Consider the following 16,463-nt stretch of genomic DNA (forward strand, 5'->3'; position numbering starts at 1 on the left):
TTAAAAAAGCTTTTGGCATGCAGAAGCCTGAAGGAACCAAGACTGTGCTCCAGTGAAGTTATATATGAACATACCAGCCTGTCACTCACGCAGTCTGGTTCTCCTCTCCCCATCCCCCAGGCAGGCTAACAAGTTGCAAAGGTGGGGACCATTGGTTTAGAAGCACTAGGTTTTTACTTGGATATACTTTAGATATGATGAAAGTGAATGGTGGCCAGTAGGCTCTTCAAATTAATGTTTATTCACAATTTCAGTATTATTTCCCATCTTTCTTTTTTTGTCTTCCAACTGATTTCCTCTATTCGTCTCTCAAAATTTACACTCATTTTTAGAATTTACAACTGTATCTATATCACCAGGCATGGGGGAACTGAGACACCTTCCCCAGGCTTTTATATTTTATGTTTGGATGTATGTGTTGTTTGATTTTAAATGATAGGGTTTTATATGTCTTTTTCTCTTTTAATATTAGATTTGTTCCACTGTAACATTGTTTTTATTATTATTGTGAGCCGCCCCTAGTCTTCAGAGAGGGGCGGCATACAAATCTAATAAATTATTATTATTATTATTATTATTATTATTATTAATAGTCAGTAACATCAGTTTTAAAAAGTGGATCATCCTCATTTCATATATGTTAATATTTTTACATAATTAACATGTGAACCATGTGAAATTGATAACTTTGTGCTGTTTAACTACTAAACTGAAGAAAAGCAGGAAAAACTTTTAAAAAACCTTTAAAGCACCCCAGGCAATCTCATTCAAAGTAATGAAATGTATTTTTTAAACAAAAAAATACCACTTACATAAGCAACCAGATGTGGTCCGCCTTCTGTTACAACCCCCCTGATTAGACTTTTCAGAAGCCAAGGAACCTCTTGTTCGAATATTTCTTGTCGCAGGATTTTGTTGTGGTTCTGGCGATTTATCAATCCCATGGAAATACTTCATATGATAATGCAACAGTTTAGCTTTTCGAAAGGATTTGGAACAGTCTAAGAACTTGCACCGAAACTTGGGTTCGTGTTCAATTGCAGTTTTGGAAGCAGTAAAACCATCAACTCTCTTAGAAGAACTGCTTACTACAAAAACAACAAGTATTAAGAGTTTTAAAATCCTACATTTAATTATAAGATACAACATATATTAAAAGCATTGCAGGATAAGAGACTGGCATTACACCACCCTAGCCCCATCCAAGTTCAGGGTATGCTTTCTCCTCAAAGTCCTCCCTCAAATTAACCTGAAACAGATGTAACAGAAGTCTCTTGCAAACAGGGTGAGGAGGAAGACTCAGCTATGTTCTCTTCCTTTAATCTGCTATCATTTACTGAAGTCTGAGATACTTCTGAAGGTGGAGAAGACTCTTCAGTAATCTTTTGGTCAGATTTAGCACAAGCCTCTGAGAGATCTAAAAGATAAAACAAGAGAATAAGATTAATCTACAGAGGATTACGCAATATTATACAAGGAATTTTTGAGCAACTATAAAAAAGTAACTTCATTGCATGCTTGCATTGAGTGTGCAGTTTTAAAATTAGAATTTCAGAAGTAGAATTACAGTGATCCCCCGCGTTTCGCGATCCCGATCATTGTGAAAGGCTATACAGTGATCCCTCGAGTATCGCGAGGGTTACGTTCCAAGACCCCTCGCGATACTCGATTTTTCGCGATATAGTGGTGCGGAAGTAAAAACACCATCTGCGCATGCGTGCCCTCGCGCATGTGCAGATGGTGTTTTTTACTTCCGCACTTGGGAAGACCCCCGCCCAACAGCTGAGGACCCGCCTGCCCGCCGCTTGTCCGGCCGCCGCGCCGCTCGTGCCGCCGCTGCTGGCGCGAGCAACGCCGCTTCCCAGCTGAGTGGCGCGAGCAACGGCATGGGTGGGCGAAGGGCGGGCGCGCGGACAAGGGGCGCACGAGCGGCGTGGCGGCCGGACAAATGGCGGCCGCGCCTGGCGGCAGCACGAACAACACAAACAGCGTGGCGGCCGAACAAACGCACGAGCAACGCAAGCGGCGTGGCGGCCGGACAAATGGCGGCCGCGCCTGGCGGCAGCACGAACAACACGAACAGCATGGCGGCCGAACAAACGCACGAGCAACGCAAGCGGCGTGGCGGCCGGACGAATGGCGGCCGCGCCTGCCGGCAGCACGAGCAACACGAACGGCGTGGCGGCTGAACAAACTCACGAGCAACGCAAGCGGCGTGGCGGCCGGACAAACGGATTCTCCTCCGACCTGCCCTCACCTTAGCTTCCAGCTGATGCTTCGATCCTTGGAAGAGGCCAGAGCGCCTTTCTGCACCACACTCTGCGCTCGGGTTCCTTTCCGGAAGATGGAAGTTTCTCTCTTTCCATCCTTTCTAGCAATACAATACTCGATGGTTAAAACCATTTTAACCATCGAGTATTTTATTGCTAGAAAGGATGGAAAGAGAGAAACTTCCATCTTCCGGAAAGGAACCCGAGCGCAGAGTGTGGTGCAGAAAGGCGCTCTGGCCTCTTCCAAGGATCGAAGCATCAGCTGGAAGCTAAGGTGAGGGCAGGTCGGAGGAGAATCCGTTTGTCCGGCCGCCACGCCGCTTGCGTTGCTCGTGAGTTTGTTCGGCCGCCACGCCGTTCGTGTTGCTCGTGCTGCCGGCAGGCGCGGCCGCCATTCGTCCGGCCGCCACGCCGCTTGCGTTGCTCGTGAGTTTGTTCGGCCGCCACGCCGTTCGTGTTGCTCGTGCTGCCGGCAGGCGCGGCCGCCATTCGTCCGGCCGCCACGCCGCTTGCGTTGCTCGTGAGTTTGTTCGGCCGCCACGCCGTTCGTGTTGCTCGTGCTGCCGGCAGGCGCGGCCGCCATTCGTCCGGCCGCCACGCCGCTTGCGTTGCTCGTGAGTTTGTTCGGCCGCCACGCCGTTCGTGTTGCTCGTGCTGCCGGCAGGCGCGGCCGCCATTCGTCCGGCCGCCACGCCGCTTGCGTTGCTCGTGAGTTTGTTCGGCCGCCACGCCGTTCGTGTTGATCGTGCTGCCGCCAGGCGCGGCCGCCATTTGTCCGGCCGCCACGCCGCTTGCGTTGCTCGTGCGTTTGTTCGGCCGCCATGCCGTTCGTGTTGCTCGTGCTGCCGCCAGGAGCGGCCGCCGTTTGTCCGGCCGCCACACCGCTCGTGTGCCAATGTCCGCGCGCCCGCCTTTCGCCCGCCGACGCCGTTGCTCGCGCCACTCAGCTGGGAAGCAACGCTGGGGTTTCCCCGCCGCCCACGCAAAGGGGAAACCCCGGCAAGAGGGGGAAGACCCAGGGAAGCCACCCAGCAGCTGATCTGGCCAGGGGGAAGCAAACTCCACCATCTACGCATGCGTGGCCATAGAAAAAAAAAATGGCGCACATGCGCAGATGGTGTTGTTTACTTCCGGGTTGAAAAATCGCGATATAGCGTTTCGCAATAATCGAGATCGCGAAACTCGAGGGATCACTGTATGGCGATTTTTCAACACGGAAGTCAAAACACCATCTGTGCATGCGCGCCCTTTTTTCTATGGCCACGCATGCGTAGATGGCGCCGGGCAGATCAGCTGCTGGGCGGCTTCCCTGGGTCTTCCCCCTCTTGCTGGCGGGAGGGCGAGCGGCGGGCATCAGCGAGGAGTTTCCCCACCGCCCACGCAAACTCCTCGCTGCTGCCGCGCCCGCTGCTTGTCTTGTTTGCCCGCCGCTTGTCCGCCGCCTGCCTGCCCACGCGCCCGCCCACGCCGTTCGCTCGCGCCGCTTCCCAGCTGAGTCCTGAAGCCAGAAGGCAAAGGCGAACTTCCGCGTTTGGCTTCGGGACTCAGCTGGGAAGCGGCGCTGGGGTTTCCCCACCGCCCACGCAAACTCCTCGCTGCTGTTCGCCCGCCCTTCGCCTGCCCACGCCGTTCACTCACGCCGCTTCCCAGCTGAGTCCTGAAGCCAGAAGGCAAAGGCGAACTTCCGCGTTTGGCTTCAGGACTCAGCTGGGAAGCAGCGCGAGCGAACGGCGTGGGCGGGCGAAGGGGGAGGCCGCCGAGAAGCGCCGCCGCCTGGCTGTCACCTTCTGAAACAGCCGGGGGGCTTCTTGGCGTTCTCCTGAACGCCGAACCCGGAAGTTCGGGTTCGGGTTCCGGAGGCCGCCGAGAAGCGCCCGGCTGTTTCAGAAGGTTACAGCTGAGCGCCGCCGCTTAGCGGAGCGCCGTTTTTGCGATCAGCGTCGTCGTTTTCAGCCGATCTAAAGGCTAGAAAGGAGGTGGGGAATCCCAACAGGGAATTCCATGGGCGGGGCTGGTTTTGCCTTCTAATTACCCCATCTAGCATGACTAGAGGAGGAATTCTGGGAATTAAAGTCCACTAGTCTTAAAGATATCAAGTTTGAAGACCCTTGGTTAGGGATGCAAGGGTCTTCAAATTTGGCAAGTTTAAGACTTGTGGACTTCAACTCCCATTCCTGAGCGGTCAAGTTTGAAATTTGTAAAAAGTAAACATGGTTGTAAAAAGTATTCTGCTACACTGGTATTTTATTAACTAATATATTACTACACCATTTGGTTCAGAACACTTTTTTCCTTGTTTTCTACCTCTAAAATCTAGGTTTGTCTTACACTCCAAAAAATACAGTAAATAAATTTAGACAGCTACTGTATGTTGTCAATAAGTTACTTGAATCTATATTTCCCAACCCAAATCCAATACCTTAACCACCATTCCACTTAGCAGCTACAAGTGAGAAAGCTCTTTAGAAGACTGGTATTAATATTGTTCTAACTTTCATTTTTAAAAAGCTATTTTTCTGGAAATTAAGGGCTTTTGGCAACTATCTTGAATCCTTTCCTTCCCATTTCCTGAAAAATAATGTAAAATTACTTTTAGGTTATTGGATACAATTCCTAGATGATAGCTAGGATCTATAAAGAGGAGCAAAACACATCTTAAGATCTTTAAAAAAGATTAAAAAAGGATTTTGGGCAAAATGCCACATGATCCCTCAACTCTAGAACGTGGGCTTTGATTCCAAGTTACTGACAATATATATATAAAATGAGCTTTTTACCTTCACTAATTTCTTTTGAAGTAGTTTCTTCGAAAGGCCCAATTTCATCCAGAAGTGGAGTGGTAATGCTGCTATCTAAAGTGTCATGGCTACTGGTAGTAGAATGCCTTGGTTGTCTTTTTATGGAATCTTTTTCACTATCTGGAGCACTTTTCAACTTCTCTTGTGCTAAAAATAATTTTGTTAAACAAATAGCAATTGGTACACTAATATCATAAATACATTGTTATACATACACAAAATAGATTTTAAAAGTTATCTAATAAAGGTACTTTCACTCCTGACAAGTGTGACATCTGTTGTCTTTATAGACATCATCTGGCAAAAGTATACAAGTGATTTGTATAAATAGAAGTAATTTGCTATTGTTCTGTAGTAGTATTTTTTGTGAATGTGATGTTCCAAACGACTCTTCAGTCTTAGTTATTTCTTAGCAGTTTCACATCCACCAAGTTTAGGGAAGTGAATCAAGGTTGGATAATATTGGCACCTATTGTGACATTTAGGTATACACACTTATTTAAAAATACTGCCCCACTAAATTCCTAAATTTGAAATCTAGTTATGCTATACTTGCTTTTTTGAACATTTTCTATTCTATTTAAATAAACAGAGCTTGACTCACACATATTCTTCTGAAGCCGGGGACGTTTTGAAGGGACTTCTCCTCCTTTAGGAATTTTTCGTCTTCTCAGTTCTAAAGTTATTGCCTGCAGTGTTTGAGAACCTTGATCTAAATATATAAATAGAATAAAAATATTTCAATATATATGAAAAAGCTCATTCTTGTAGGATAAAGTAATTTTCCATAGGGCATTTGAAGGATTTAGAATTTGAATCCTGTAATTATTTTAGTTTAAATTATTCATTATATTCTATAATTATAAGTCAAAAGGAAATCTCCATGTCATCACTGTCTTCAATTTCTTAAAAATTATGCAATATTTTTTAAAAAATAAGATTGCTATTATGCTGCCAATTCCAACAAATCCCACCCAAAACTAAACAATTTAAACTAAAATACGTGTGATTTAAAGCAAATGGCATAATCATAGATAGAATTTAGTCTGTAACATTTTTAACCCAAAGACAGACAGTTTCTATGTTTATGTGCAAATATAGAGCACTGAGCATTAATTTTTGACTAACTGATGTACTATGAGCGGCATTCCCTGAAGTAGGTAGGTTCAAGGATAACAAAATTACAAGCCCAGAATCAAATGAAAATGTTATTTCATTTCAATAAAAGCTAATTCATGCCAGTCAGTGTGCATAGGGAATATAATTATTTCCCATATATTTAACAAATTCATCTTTCTAGCATATTAAAAAATACAGTTCCTTGACACTTTTTCAAAGAGCACTTGGAGCCAAGTCTAATGGTTTGGAGAAATTGCATATGATCCTGAGACCTTAGGTTGCATACATAAATTTATTAATTTATTTGTCCCAACACTTCGTTTGGACTGACCTGTTGGAGGCACCACAGGTGGTCTACCACGTCGTCGCTTAGTTTCTTTTATGTTTTCTGATGGGACCTTCACATTATCATTTTCTGGTTTTTTTTCAATCTGTGTATCTATTGAGAATTCTCTATCATTTTCAGATATATTCTCCTTGTCTTCTTTCCCATCGTTAGATAGGGCTTTTTCAGAAACTTTATTTTTCTCTGAAGAACCAATTAGTTTTCCTTCTTTATCAGTTTTAGATCTTCGTTCAATCTTTAATGGTTTTTCATCCTTGTCTTTCTTATTATTTTCAACTGTTTTCCTTTGCTCTTTAAATTTTTCCCATCTTTCAGGAGATGAAGGAATTTCATTACATCTCTCCTTAGGTTTTGAATTATTCACAATAGACTAAAAACAAAATAGATTTATTTTTATTACAAATTAATTTATTAATTTATTTACAGAATGGGAGGGGGAGATCAGATTAAACTTAGGAAAAAGCTAGAAAAGTAAAATCATTTAATGCTAGAACAATGATCAATACTGAAAACTGCTAAATTCTACAAAAGAAATATACCTGACAGAAGAAACAGATGATAAACAAGTTTTTTAAAATGTTACACATTACATACTTGAACTATATGAATCAAAATTAAGATTGATAGAAAACTTGGATTCTGTGACTATGTTTGCACATCATGGTAAAACTATGTTTCAAATGCAATAGACACATCATATTTTGTGGGGTATAAGACACACCTTTTCTCCCCCTAAAAGAGGGTGAAAATTTGGGTGAGTCTTATACACCAAATGCAGCCCCCGTCCCCACCCTTTGCCTCTGCCTCCCAGCAATTTACCTCCTTGCAGCAAACAGTCTGTTTCAGTTTCAGCTTCAACAGAGCCAGGTTAGTTGGATTGTCCTGACCGCCAGCTGTTTCAGGCTGCAAGGAGGCAGAGGCAGATTTTTCCCCTTTTACTAATCAGGCTGTGCTGAAACTGAAACAGGGTTTGCTGCAAAAAGGCAAACTGGGAGGCAGTGGTAGATTTCACCCCCCCCTGAAGGTCAGCGGTTCAAATCTCATCACCGGCTCAAGGATGACTCAGCCTTCCAACTTTCCGAGGTGGGTAAAATGAGGACCCGGATTGTGGGGGCAATATGCTGGCTCTATTAAAAAGTGCTATTGTATTGCCGCAAACATGGAAGAACGAACAGACTCCCAATGTAAATTTAATAATAAGACAAGATATACAGTACAGTGATCCCCCGCTCGTTGCGAGGGTTCCGTTCCAGGACCCCCCGCAACGAGCGGGTTTTCGCGAAGTAGCGCTGCGGAAGTAAAAACACCATCTGCGCATGTGCAGATGGTGTTTTTACTTCCGCAGCGCTAGCGAGGAGCCGAAGATTGGGGGCGGCGCGGGTGTTTTAAAACGTCCCTGCCGACATGGGGGGCTCGCTAGCACCCCCCTAACCCGGGTTGGGGGTTCGGGGGTGTGCTAGCGAGCCCCCCATGTCGGCGGGGATGTTTTAAAACACCCGCGCGACTTTCCAATGAGTCCCGAAGACAAACGCGTTGTCTTCGGGACTCATTGGAAAGTCGCGCGGGTGTTTTAAAACATCCCCGCCGACATGGGGGGCTCGCTAGCACACCCCCGAACCTCCAACCCGGGTTTGGGGGTGTGCTAGCGAGCCCCCCATGTCGGCGGGGATGTTTTAAAACACCCGCGCGACTTTCCAATGAGTCCAGAAGACAACGCGTTTGTCTTCGGGACTCATTGGAAAGTCGCGCGGGTGTTTTAAAACATCCCCGCCGACATGGGGGGCTCGCTAGCACACCCCCGAACCCCCAACCCGGGTTTGGGGGTGTGCTAGCGAGCCCCCCATGTCGGCGGGGATGTTTTAAAACACCCGCTCGACTTTCCAATGAGTCCCGAAGACAACGCGTTTGTCTTCGGGACTCATTGGAAAGTCGCGCGGGTGTTTTAAAACGTCCCCGCCGGCATGGGGGGCTTCCTAGCAGCCCCCCAAACCCAGGTTGGAGGTCCGGGGGGTGCTGGCAAGCCCCCCATGCCGGTGGCGACGTTTTAAAACAGCCGCGCCGCCCCCAATCTTCGGCTCCTCGCTAGCGGGCAGGCAGGCGGCTCCTCGCTAGCGGGCAGGCAGGCGGCTCCTCGCTAGCGGGCAGGCAGGCGAGAGCTAGCGCCAGCGAACGGCTTGTCCGCGCTCGCTCTGGCCGCGAGAATGAACGGTGTGGGCGGGCGAAGGGCGGGCGGCAGCGAGGAGTTTGCGTGGGCGGTGGGGAAACTCCTTGCTGATGCCCGCTGCTCGCCCTCCCGCCAGCAAGAGGGGGAAGACCCAGGGAAGCCGCCCAGCAGCTGATCTGCCGGGCACCATCTACGCATGCGTGCCCATAGAAAAAAGGGCACGCATGCACAGATGGTGTTTTGACTTCCGGGTTGAAAAATCGCGAATTACCCTGTTCGCAATGGTCGGGGACGCAATAACCGGGGGATTACTGTATATATGTGCAGAAATGGACGAGATGTCAAACCTACTTAAGGGAAACAGAATCAATGAAACTAAAAGCATGTGGAACAATTGGCACGAGTGGATTCAAAGGAAAAGATTTGTATAATTCTATACAAAATAGCAGTACAAACCTTAAAAAAAATGAAAATACCATTTGAATGTTTTTACCATGTTTTGCATTGCATAGTATTAAGTTAATATTATCTATATAACAACTGTAACCGGTAAAAAAGTTGGATAAGACCTGTAAACTGTATAAACAAATTGTGATATATGTATCTATAAAACAATAAAAAGATTGGGGGAAAAAAATTAAAAAGTGCTATTGCTAACATGTTGTAACCCGCCCTGAGTCTAAAGAGAAGGGTGGCATAAAAATAAAATAAATAAATAAATAAATAAATAAATAAAATAAATATGGAAATAATTAAAATTCATCATTGATGATACATTTGGAAGCTTTTGTTTAGCTTCTCATGTTGACGTTTGTGTGTGTGTGTGTGTGTGTGTGTGTGTGTGTGTGTATGATTTAGACATGGTCTTTAGTCATATGATTTTATTTATTTTAACATAGCACAGTAATTAAAGAAATCACTGCACCTTATAAATAATAGTGTATAGTTAATGATGTGTGACTAGTACATTGTAACAAACTGACTCAAACAATCATAGCTTCATGTTATTAAAAACAGATTTATTTCAAATGGGTTTTTTCATTTTTAAAAGGCTTTTTTTCATATATGGATAACATGTTAGATCCTGATTAAATAAAAGCAAAAAATCTATTTCCTATTATGTAAGTGAGAATTAATGCATAAATCTAGATTTTCTAGATATGCACTTTATATTCACAATGATGTTGCATGACATGCAAAAGTGCCCATATCTTAAACTGCAAATCAACTTTGATTTGATCAAATTGACCAATAAGATCAATTTGACATACATAAAATTTCAAAATATGTTTCCTACCTGATCTTTGGAAAAAGGTTTGACATGTATATTTTTGACTGTCTGAATCACACCATCATAAAATTTCACAGTATAAGTTCCTGAAATTTAAAAGAAAAAAAATTAGTGTGACAGCCTGCATTTAGTCATGGCTTCCCACTGGGTGTTCTCATATACATGCAAAACCCCAAATAAATATTTTAATTGATGTGCATATTAAGAAGCTGGGAGTGTAACATAGTTTAGTTTCTCTTAGGGCATCTTCCCAAAGGGGAGAGTGGAAGAGGCCATAGATGCTTGGCTATCCTTAAGGGTAATCTAAAACTAAGAGAGGAACTCTAGGAAGAACCGTGAGAATGGAGGTAATGGTTGAGAACTAATATGGACTTAAGCAGTTCTGGCTGATGAAGATGTATGGTTTTAATAAAGAATAAGGTAAGGTGGCAAACTGACGTGGATTGAGCTGAACGTCTATTAAGTGTGGCCTCAAGTCCACAAAGCAGAAGAATGCAACTCTAGGGTATTAACAGCCAAAGACAGAAAAGGAGGAAGCAGCTCAGGACCTATCTAGAAAATGCAAATGTCACTGATGGTGGTCAAAGATAAGTGGGAAATCAATAGTTTTATCAGGAAAAAACATGTTACATGATATGCTCAGGAAAGAAAGAAAAAAATTTAGTCACTCTGCAGTTTAGATGGCTGTGACCCCCTAAAATAGATAGGGGAGAGCTTGGTACCTCCAGGTATAAATGTCATGCCTGCTTGGATAAGGAATATGACTAGCAAATTAAAAGCAAACAATGAATAAACCTTTGTTTTGTTGTGATTATTTAATAAATATGAAAAAATCTGCAATTGAGTTTTGCACTTAGTTTCTTTCAAAAGTACAACTGTTCTATGCAGAAAAAAAATCTGTTTGTATTATATTTTAAAATCCTTTCTTCCATGCACCTTATAGTTTTCACAAGTAATGCTTGTAATGAAGCCATATGTTATATTGTAATCAAGGAAATGTCATTATTACAGGTAGACCTTGTCTTATGACTATAATTGAGCCCCAAATTCCCATTGTTAAGCAAGGCAGTTATTAAGTCAGTTTTCTCTCATTTTACTGTATTTTTGCCACAGTTGTGATGGCTCAGTAGTTAAATACACTGAGCTTGGTAGCTGGAAAGTCCAGTGTTTAGGTTCAAGACCTGAGCACTGAGCAACGGAGTGACCTCCTGTCTTCAACCTAGCTCTATGAACTTAGCAGTTTGAAAGCATGCAAATGCAAGTAGATAAATAGGTACCACTTCAGTGGGAAGATAACAGTGCTCCATGACGTCATGCTGACCACACGACCATGGAAACATCTTTAGACAGGGCTGGTTCAATGACCCTTGAAATAGAGATGAGCACCACCCTTATAGCTGGAAACAATTAGTGGAGTAAAATCTACAAGGAGTCCTTTCTTTACCCTTTGTCACAGTTGCAAATAACTGCAGTTGTTAAATAAATCATATGGTCATTATGTGAATCCCGCTTCATTGACTTTATTTGTTGCAAGCTATCTGGAAAAGTAAAAATGGCGATCACATGATCCTGGGACAGTGCAACTGTTATAAACATCAGTTGTCAAATGCCTAAATTTTGATCATGTGAGCCTGCAGAAGCTGCAAAAGTTATGTGAAAAACAGTCATAAGTCACTTTTTTCAGTGCCATTAACTTTGAATGGTCACTAAATAAATGGTTGTAAGTCAAGGACCACTTATATTACAACTTTATCCCAAATCTCTAACATAACCATTTAAATTATTGGATTGCATAATTATCACATACACTTCTCACCTGCTCTTTTTGCCACCCCCACTGATGCCTATGATTCTCTGCTGATTAAAAAAAGACAACTTCTAAAGAGATGAAATTAATCTCCAAAAATGAGCCATACCTGGGTTTTCTTAGATCCTATGCCAGTAACTTAAGAAACTAAACTACCTAAAGTTCTCATTGAGATAAATGATATATATCTCTAAGAAACAATACTACAACAAATATTTTATGTTGATAAAAATCAGGAACGGTATGGAAAGAAAGATGTTTTCTGCGGTACTCCTGAATGCTGTAATGGAGAATGCTTCAACAATCCTCCAAAAGGATGCAAATTACCAGCTGTCTGCAAGGAATAGAAATCCTTCTATTCCCTACTATCCTGTCAGAGTTGAAGAAGCTTCTTGGATGAGAAGCGAACCGTCTTCAAAGAAAAAACAAGCAAGTCCAGTTGCCTCCTGAAAAAGCACCTTTGGGACAACCAAGACCTGGATGACTGAGAATCTCTACAGAGTTCCAGATATTAAAAAGTTACATATGATGCCTTACCATCCTTGTTAAGAGAGGTAACCTTTGCTGGATAAAAACGACAATCAGACCAGCAAGCTAACACCTGATCATTTATGTGAAATTCCTAGAAAAACAGGAAGCATTTATCATTCTAAGTGGTATAAAATAAATATGCTACTGCATTGTAATTTTAAATAATCTATTGTTACAAACTAATATTTTCAATAGCAGATATCACTAATTACTTTCTACTGAATTATAATAAACATGTTATGCATCTTATTAAGAAAATCATTATCATAATAGCATCTCATAACAAAGATTGTGCTTGATATAATTAATATAATCAAAATTAACAAACTGCTATGAAATGGCACAAATATTGCTACTCGCTTTTGAGTTAACCAGAGGCTAACCTAAATGAAATTAATTAAAGTAACTATCTATAAGTTTTTACAAAAAATTTACTTTCAGCAGCAAAATGTTCTGAGATGATGGAAGTCCTAAATGAAAGTCAATACGTTATTCATCAGCTTTTCATTAGAAACTAGCCTTATTAATAAAAAGCAAGTTATCATTCTTTTATTACACTATTTATAATAATAATTAAGCAAAATAAATCTGTGTTTATGTTTAACAACTTTTCATTTTTCTCTATTTTCCTTTGCAGGTAGTCCTCGACTTATAACCATTTGTTCAGTGACTGTTCAGTTAGAACTGTGCTGAACAAAGGGACTTATGACAGGTCTCCAAAGTTTTGCAGCTGCAACATCCCCGCCGTCACATGATTACAATCTGGGAACCTGGCAAACCATTAGCACTTAAAACTGTTTACTAAGCCTCAAACAATCACGCTACTGTCATTTGAAATTTTCCCGGCTGACTTCCCCAAAATATCAATGGGAAAGCAGGCAGGGAAGGTTGCAAGTGGATGTGTTAAATCTTCCATGCCGAGGAAGTCTCTCTGAGCTCATGCCAATCATTTATACAACTCCTCCCCCTCCAGCACTTCTCACATATATCTGTACACCCTGCCTTAACCAGCACCTTTCATGCATACTATCTACCCTTTCCAACTCATAAAGCACTTCTCATGCACCCTCCCTAACCACACAATACCCCCTTCATCTCTTTCCCAATACATATGGCTCTCCTCATGCACCCCCACAGGCCCTTCCCAACCTACACCTCACCTCCCCGATCCATGTTGCAACCTCGTGTATCCCCCCCCCCCCAACATACAGGAAGCCTCTCATACATCTCACATCTTCCCCATTCTCCCATGCCTCTTAAATCCCATCTCTCACAGCAGAAGCCACTTACCTGCCTGCTTGTCTGAGACTTGAAACTTCCTGCTGGCTTCTCCATTTGTTTTGATCGTGGGAAGCTGGTAGGAAGCTGCCTCACTCAACAACTGCAATAAATTCAGTTAATGACAGTAACTAGCACTATGGAATTACCAGTACTAAGTAATGCAGCCACACTTTAGACCATATTGCTTAGCAATAAAAATTCTGATTTCCTGTCAGCATAAGCCGAGGACTAGCTGTACTTTTTTTTTCTTATTTGTTCAATAAAAAAAAGCAAAACTGGCAATTGTGTTAAGTTCCTCTAATTTCTAAATTATATAATTTATGCGGATAGGTAATTCTCTTACTAGTCCAATGTTTTTACTTACTGTAGATCCTTCGTCCTCATGCAATCCTTCTTTCCTTAATTGTATTTTTTCTAAAGGCCGCAAATAAGCACTGTCCCAGCAAAACCATTCATCATAGCGGTGATTCCAACGTTTAAAATGGATAAGCACCTTTCCTTCTTCATAATCAATTTCTTCAATGTGAGCTGGATACCTATATAAACAAAGTTAATGTAAAGTATTTTTTGCCAAATATATTTGAGTAAGGTTTGTAACCATGGCAGGTGAGCATGTGTGTACAGCTCTCCTCACATGAATGGTGTGCGCTTCCACTCATGTGCGAAGCTCCACTCGTGCAAGCAGCAGGAACACACACTGGCCATTCTCACAGAACCCCCACCCCTGCCCCCGCTGGGCTGCTAAGCCAGAAAGGTTGGGGACCACTGGTCTAAGGGAAAGTTAATACAGTACTTATAACTCTTTATATGTGCACAACCTGTGACATGCAGCCCTTCAACCCTTGACTAAATCATATTAAATCCCTTTCAAATATTAATATAATTTTAATATAACATAACGGTAATTATTAAATATATGAAGAATAAAATTAATTGCATTTAATTAATTTATATTTAATTCAAAATATGCTTATTTTTTAACTCTTGTTCAGTCCATTTTAGGGTATGGTTTTCAACATGCTATTCAAAAGGCAAATGTCATCTGAGAAAAAAGTTGCACTACCTTGCACTAAAATAGTTTGGAGCAAAAATGTGTAAGTTTTCAATAGTTAGGAACTATGCTTATACTTATCTGGTTGCAAACCAAAGCTGGAAAGATAATAGTATAACTGAAGAGTAATGTATTAAATATTATTGTTTATTATACCGATTTCTTATCTTCCAATGAAAACCAAAAAACAATTTTATAAGTTTAATGTAATAAGGAGTATTTTAGGACGATTCTGAGAGCCAACCAGGGGTGGACTGCTCCGAGTTTGCCCTGGTTTGGACGATCCTCTAAGAAGATTCTGCGCAATTCGGCAAACCCCCAAATTCCACTTCTGACTGGCCCTGCCAATTCCAGGCGTCTCCACGCGGCCCGTTTTGGAGGCCAGGTAAGTACAGGGCCCATATGGAAGTTTGGGAATGGTAAAAAATGAACCTCCCAGAGGCTCCAGAAGGCTAGAAACAGGCCTATTTCCAGCTTCCAGAGGGTTTCTGGAGCTTGGGGGAGGCCGTTTTTGCCCTCCCAGAGGCTTCAGCAAAGCTTCCAGAGCCGGGGAGGACAAAAAAATGGGTCTCCCCCTATGGTGTAGGAGATTGACTAGGGCTAGGCCATACCTACCCAGCAATTTTTGAAACTCATCCCATTCATTATTAATGTAATGTCCAAATCCAGGATTCTAATTAGTAATCCTGATATATGTAGTGCTTAAATCATTTTCTCTTTAGGTATCCAGAAATCGATGTTTTATTAAATCCCCAAAGCCACTTAAACCAGGTATGCCATGGGACAGAAGGGAAGTAGTGAATATTGAAGCACATTGTTCATTTTCACTCCAAGGCATTGTTACATCTAAAGCAAACCATTAAAAAAAACTTTCTTTCTATAATTTATTGTAAATACCAATAAAATATAGTTATTTTTGTTCAGTACATTAAAGCTTAGACAAATATCACTGTATTTTATTAGTTATTAAGTCAGTTTTATAATTTACATTTATTTCCACATGAATACAGTCAGCAAATTCAGGTAAATTACTTTCTTAAATGTTATTGAAATAAAGCCAAAGAAGTTAAATAAATAAATAGCTAAATCACAAACGGATCTGCATTGGAACATTTGTTGGTTTACTCATTGTTTGCAACACAATATGACAGCATTACAAAAAATGTATCCAGTTTGATCATGAAATAAGAAATACCAGTTTTTTAATCTGTCTCGGGCTTCCAACTGGGCTCCCACTTCAAAGATGATACCTCTTCTGTTTGGTGGATGTTTTTTCATTTTGTTATAAGCCGTTGCTTTTATTCCCCTGAAAAAAGGCAATTAAACATCAATCAACAGAACTAGAGTTATGCTCTTTCTATGTGTATGAATCAAGTTAAAATACAGACTGCTTGGAATTAAATTATCTTGTGCAAGTAATTTTAGGCTATTATTTATTATAAGCATTTCATGTCTGGGAAGACAATTTAGTATAATGTTGGTACAAAATAATCAGTTCTATGTATCTTTACTTGCTCCATCTATTACAGGGCTATCAAACTCCCAGCCTGCAGGCCAGATGCATCATGCGCTGGCCATGCCCACGCCCGATTTAGCAAAGAGGAAAAAAATTGCAATACATCACATGATGTCATCATTACAATGCGAGTTTGACATCTCTGATCTTGCTGAATGTTTTACCTCTGTATAGGTGCAGGGACTAAGCATAATTAAATAGCACAGACAAAGAATATATGCCACATGGAATAGATATTATAGGTAATAACTATTTCAACTGGCTTCCATTCAGTAATTTCATATAATAT

General features: G+C 41.9%; 1 protein-coding gene across 10 annotated transcripts in view; it reads right to left on the reverse strand.

Moving 5' to 3' along the window:
• Positions 1-16,463, reverse strand: part of PHF20 (PHD finger protein 20) — a 52,322-nt gene that overhangs the window by 20,067 nt on the left and 15,792 nt on the right. For 4 of the 10 annotated variants that reach the window (XM_070744948.1, XM_070744945.1, XM_070744942.1 and 1 more), the window contains 9 exons: positions 15,854-15,964; positions 13,972-14,143; positions 12,333-12,417; positions 9,995-10,074; positions 6,519-6,903; positions 5,673-5,780; positions 5,048-5,215; positions 1,250-1,417; positions 813-1,088 (listed from right to left, as the gene is read on the reverse strand). In XM_070744948.1, coding sequence (XP_070601049.1) covers positions 813-1,088; positions 1,250-1,417; positions 5,048-5,215; positions 5,673-5,780; positions 6,519-6,903; positions 9,995-10,074; positions 12,333-12,417; positions 13,972-14,143; positions 15,854-15,936 — 1,525 coding nt within the window. In that variant the 5' untranslated portion in view covers positions 15,937-15,964. Of the gene's footprint in view, positions 1-812; positions 1,089-1,249; positions 1,418-5,047; positions 5,216-5,672; positions 5,781-6,518; positions 6,904-9,994; positions 10,075-12,332; positions 12,418-13,616; positions 13,708-13,971; positions 14,144-15,853; positions 15,965-16,463 lie in introns of all 10 variants that reach the window. The other 6 variants (XM_070744947.1, XM_070744944.1, XM_070744940.1 and 3 more) reach the window with 3 other exon arrangements.

The sequence above is a fragment of the Erythrolamprus reginae genome, chromosome 3 (genome assembly GCF_031021105.1).
Source record: "Erythrolamprus reginae isolate rEryReg1 chromosome 3, rEryReg1.hap1, whole genome shotgun sequence".
NCBI lineage: Eukaryota > Metazoa > Chordata > Lepidosauria > Squamata > Dipsadidae > Erythrolamprus > Erythrolamprus reginae.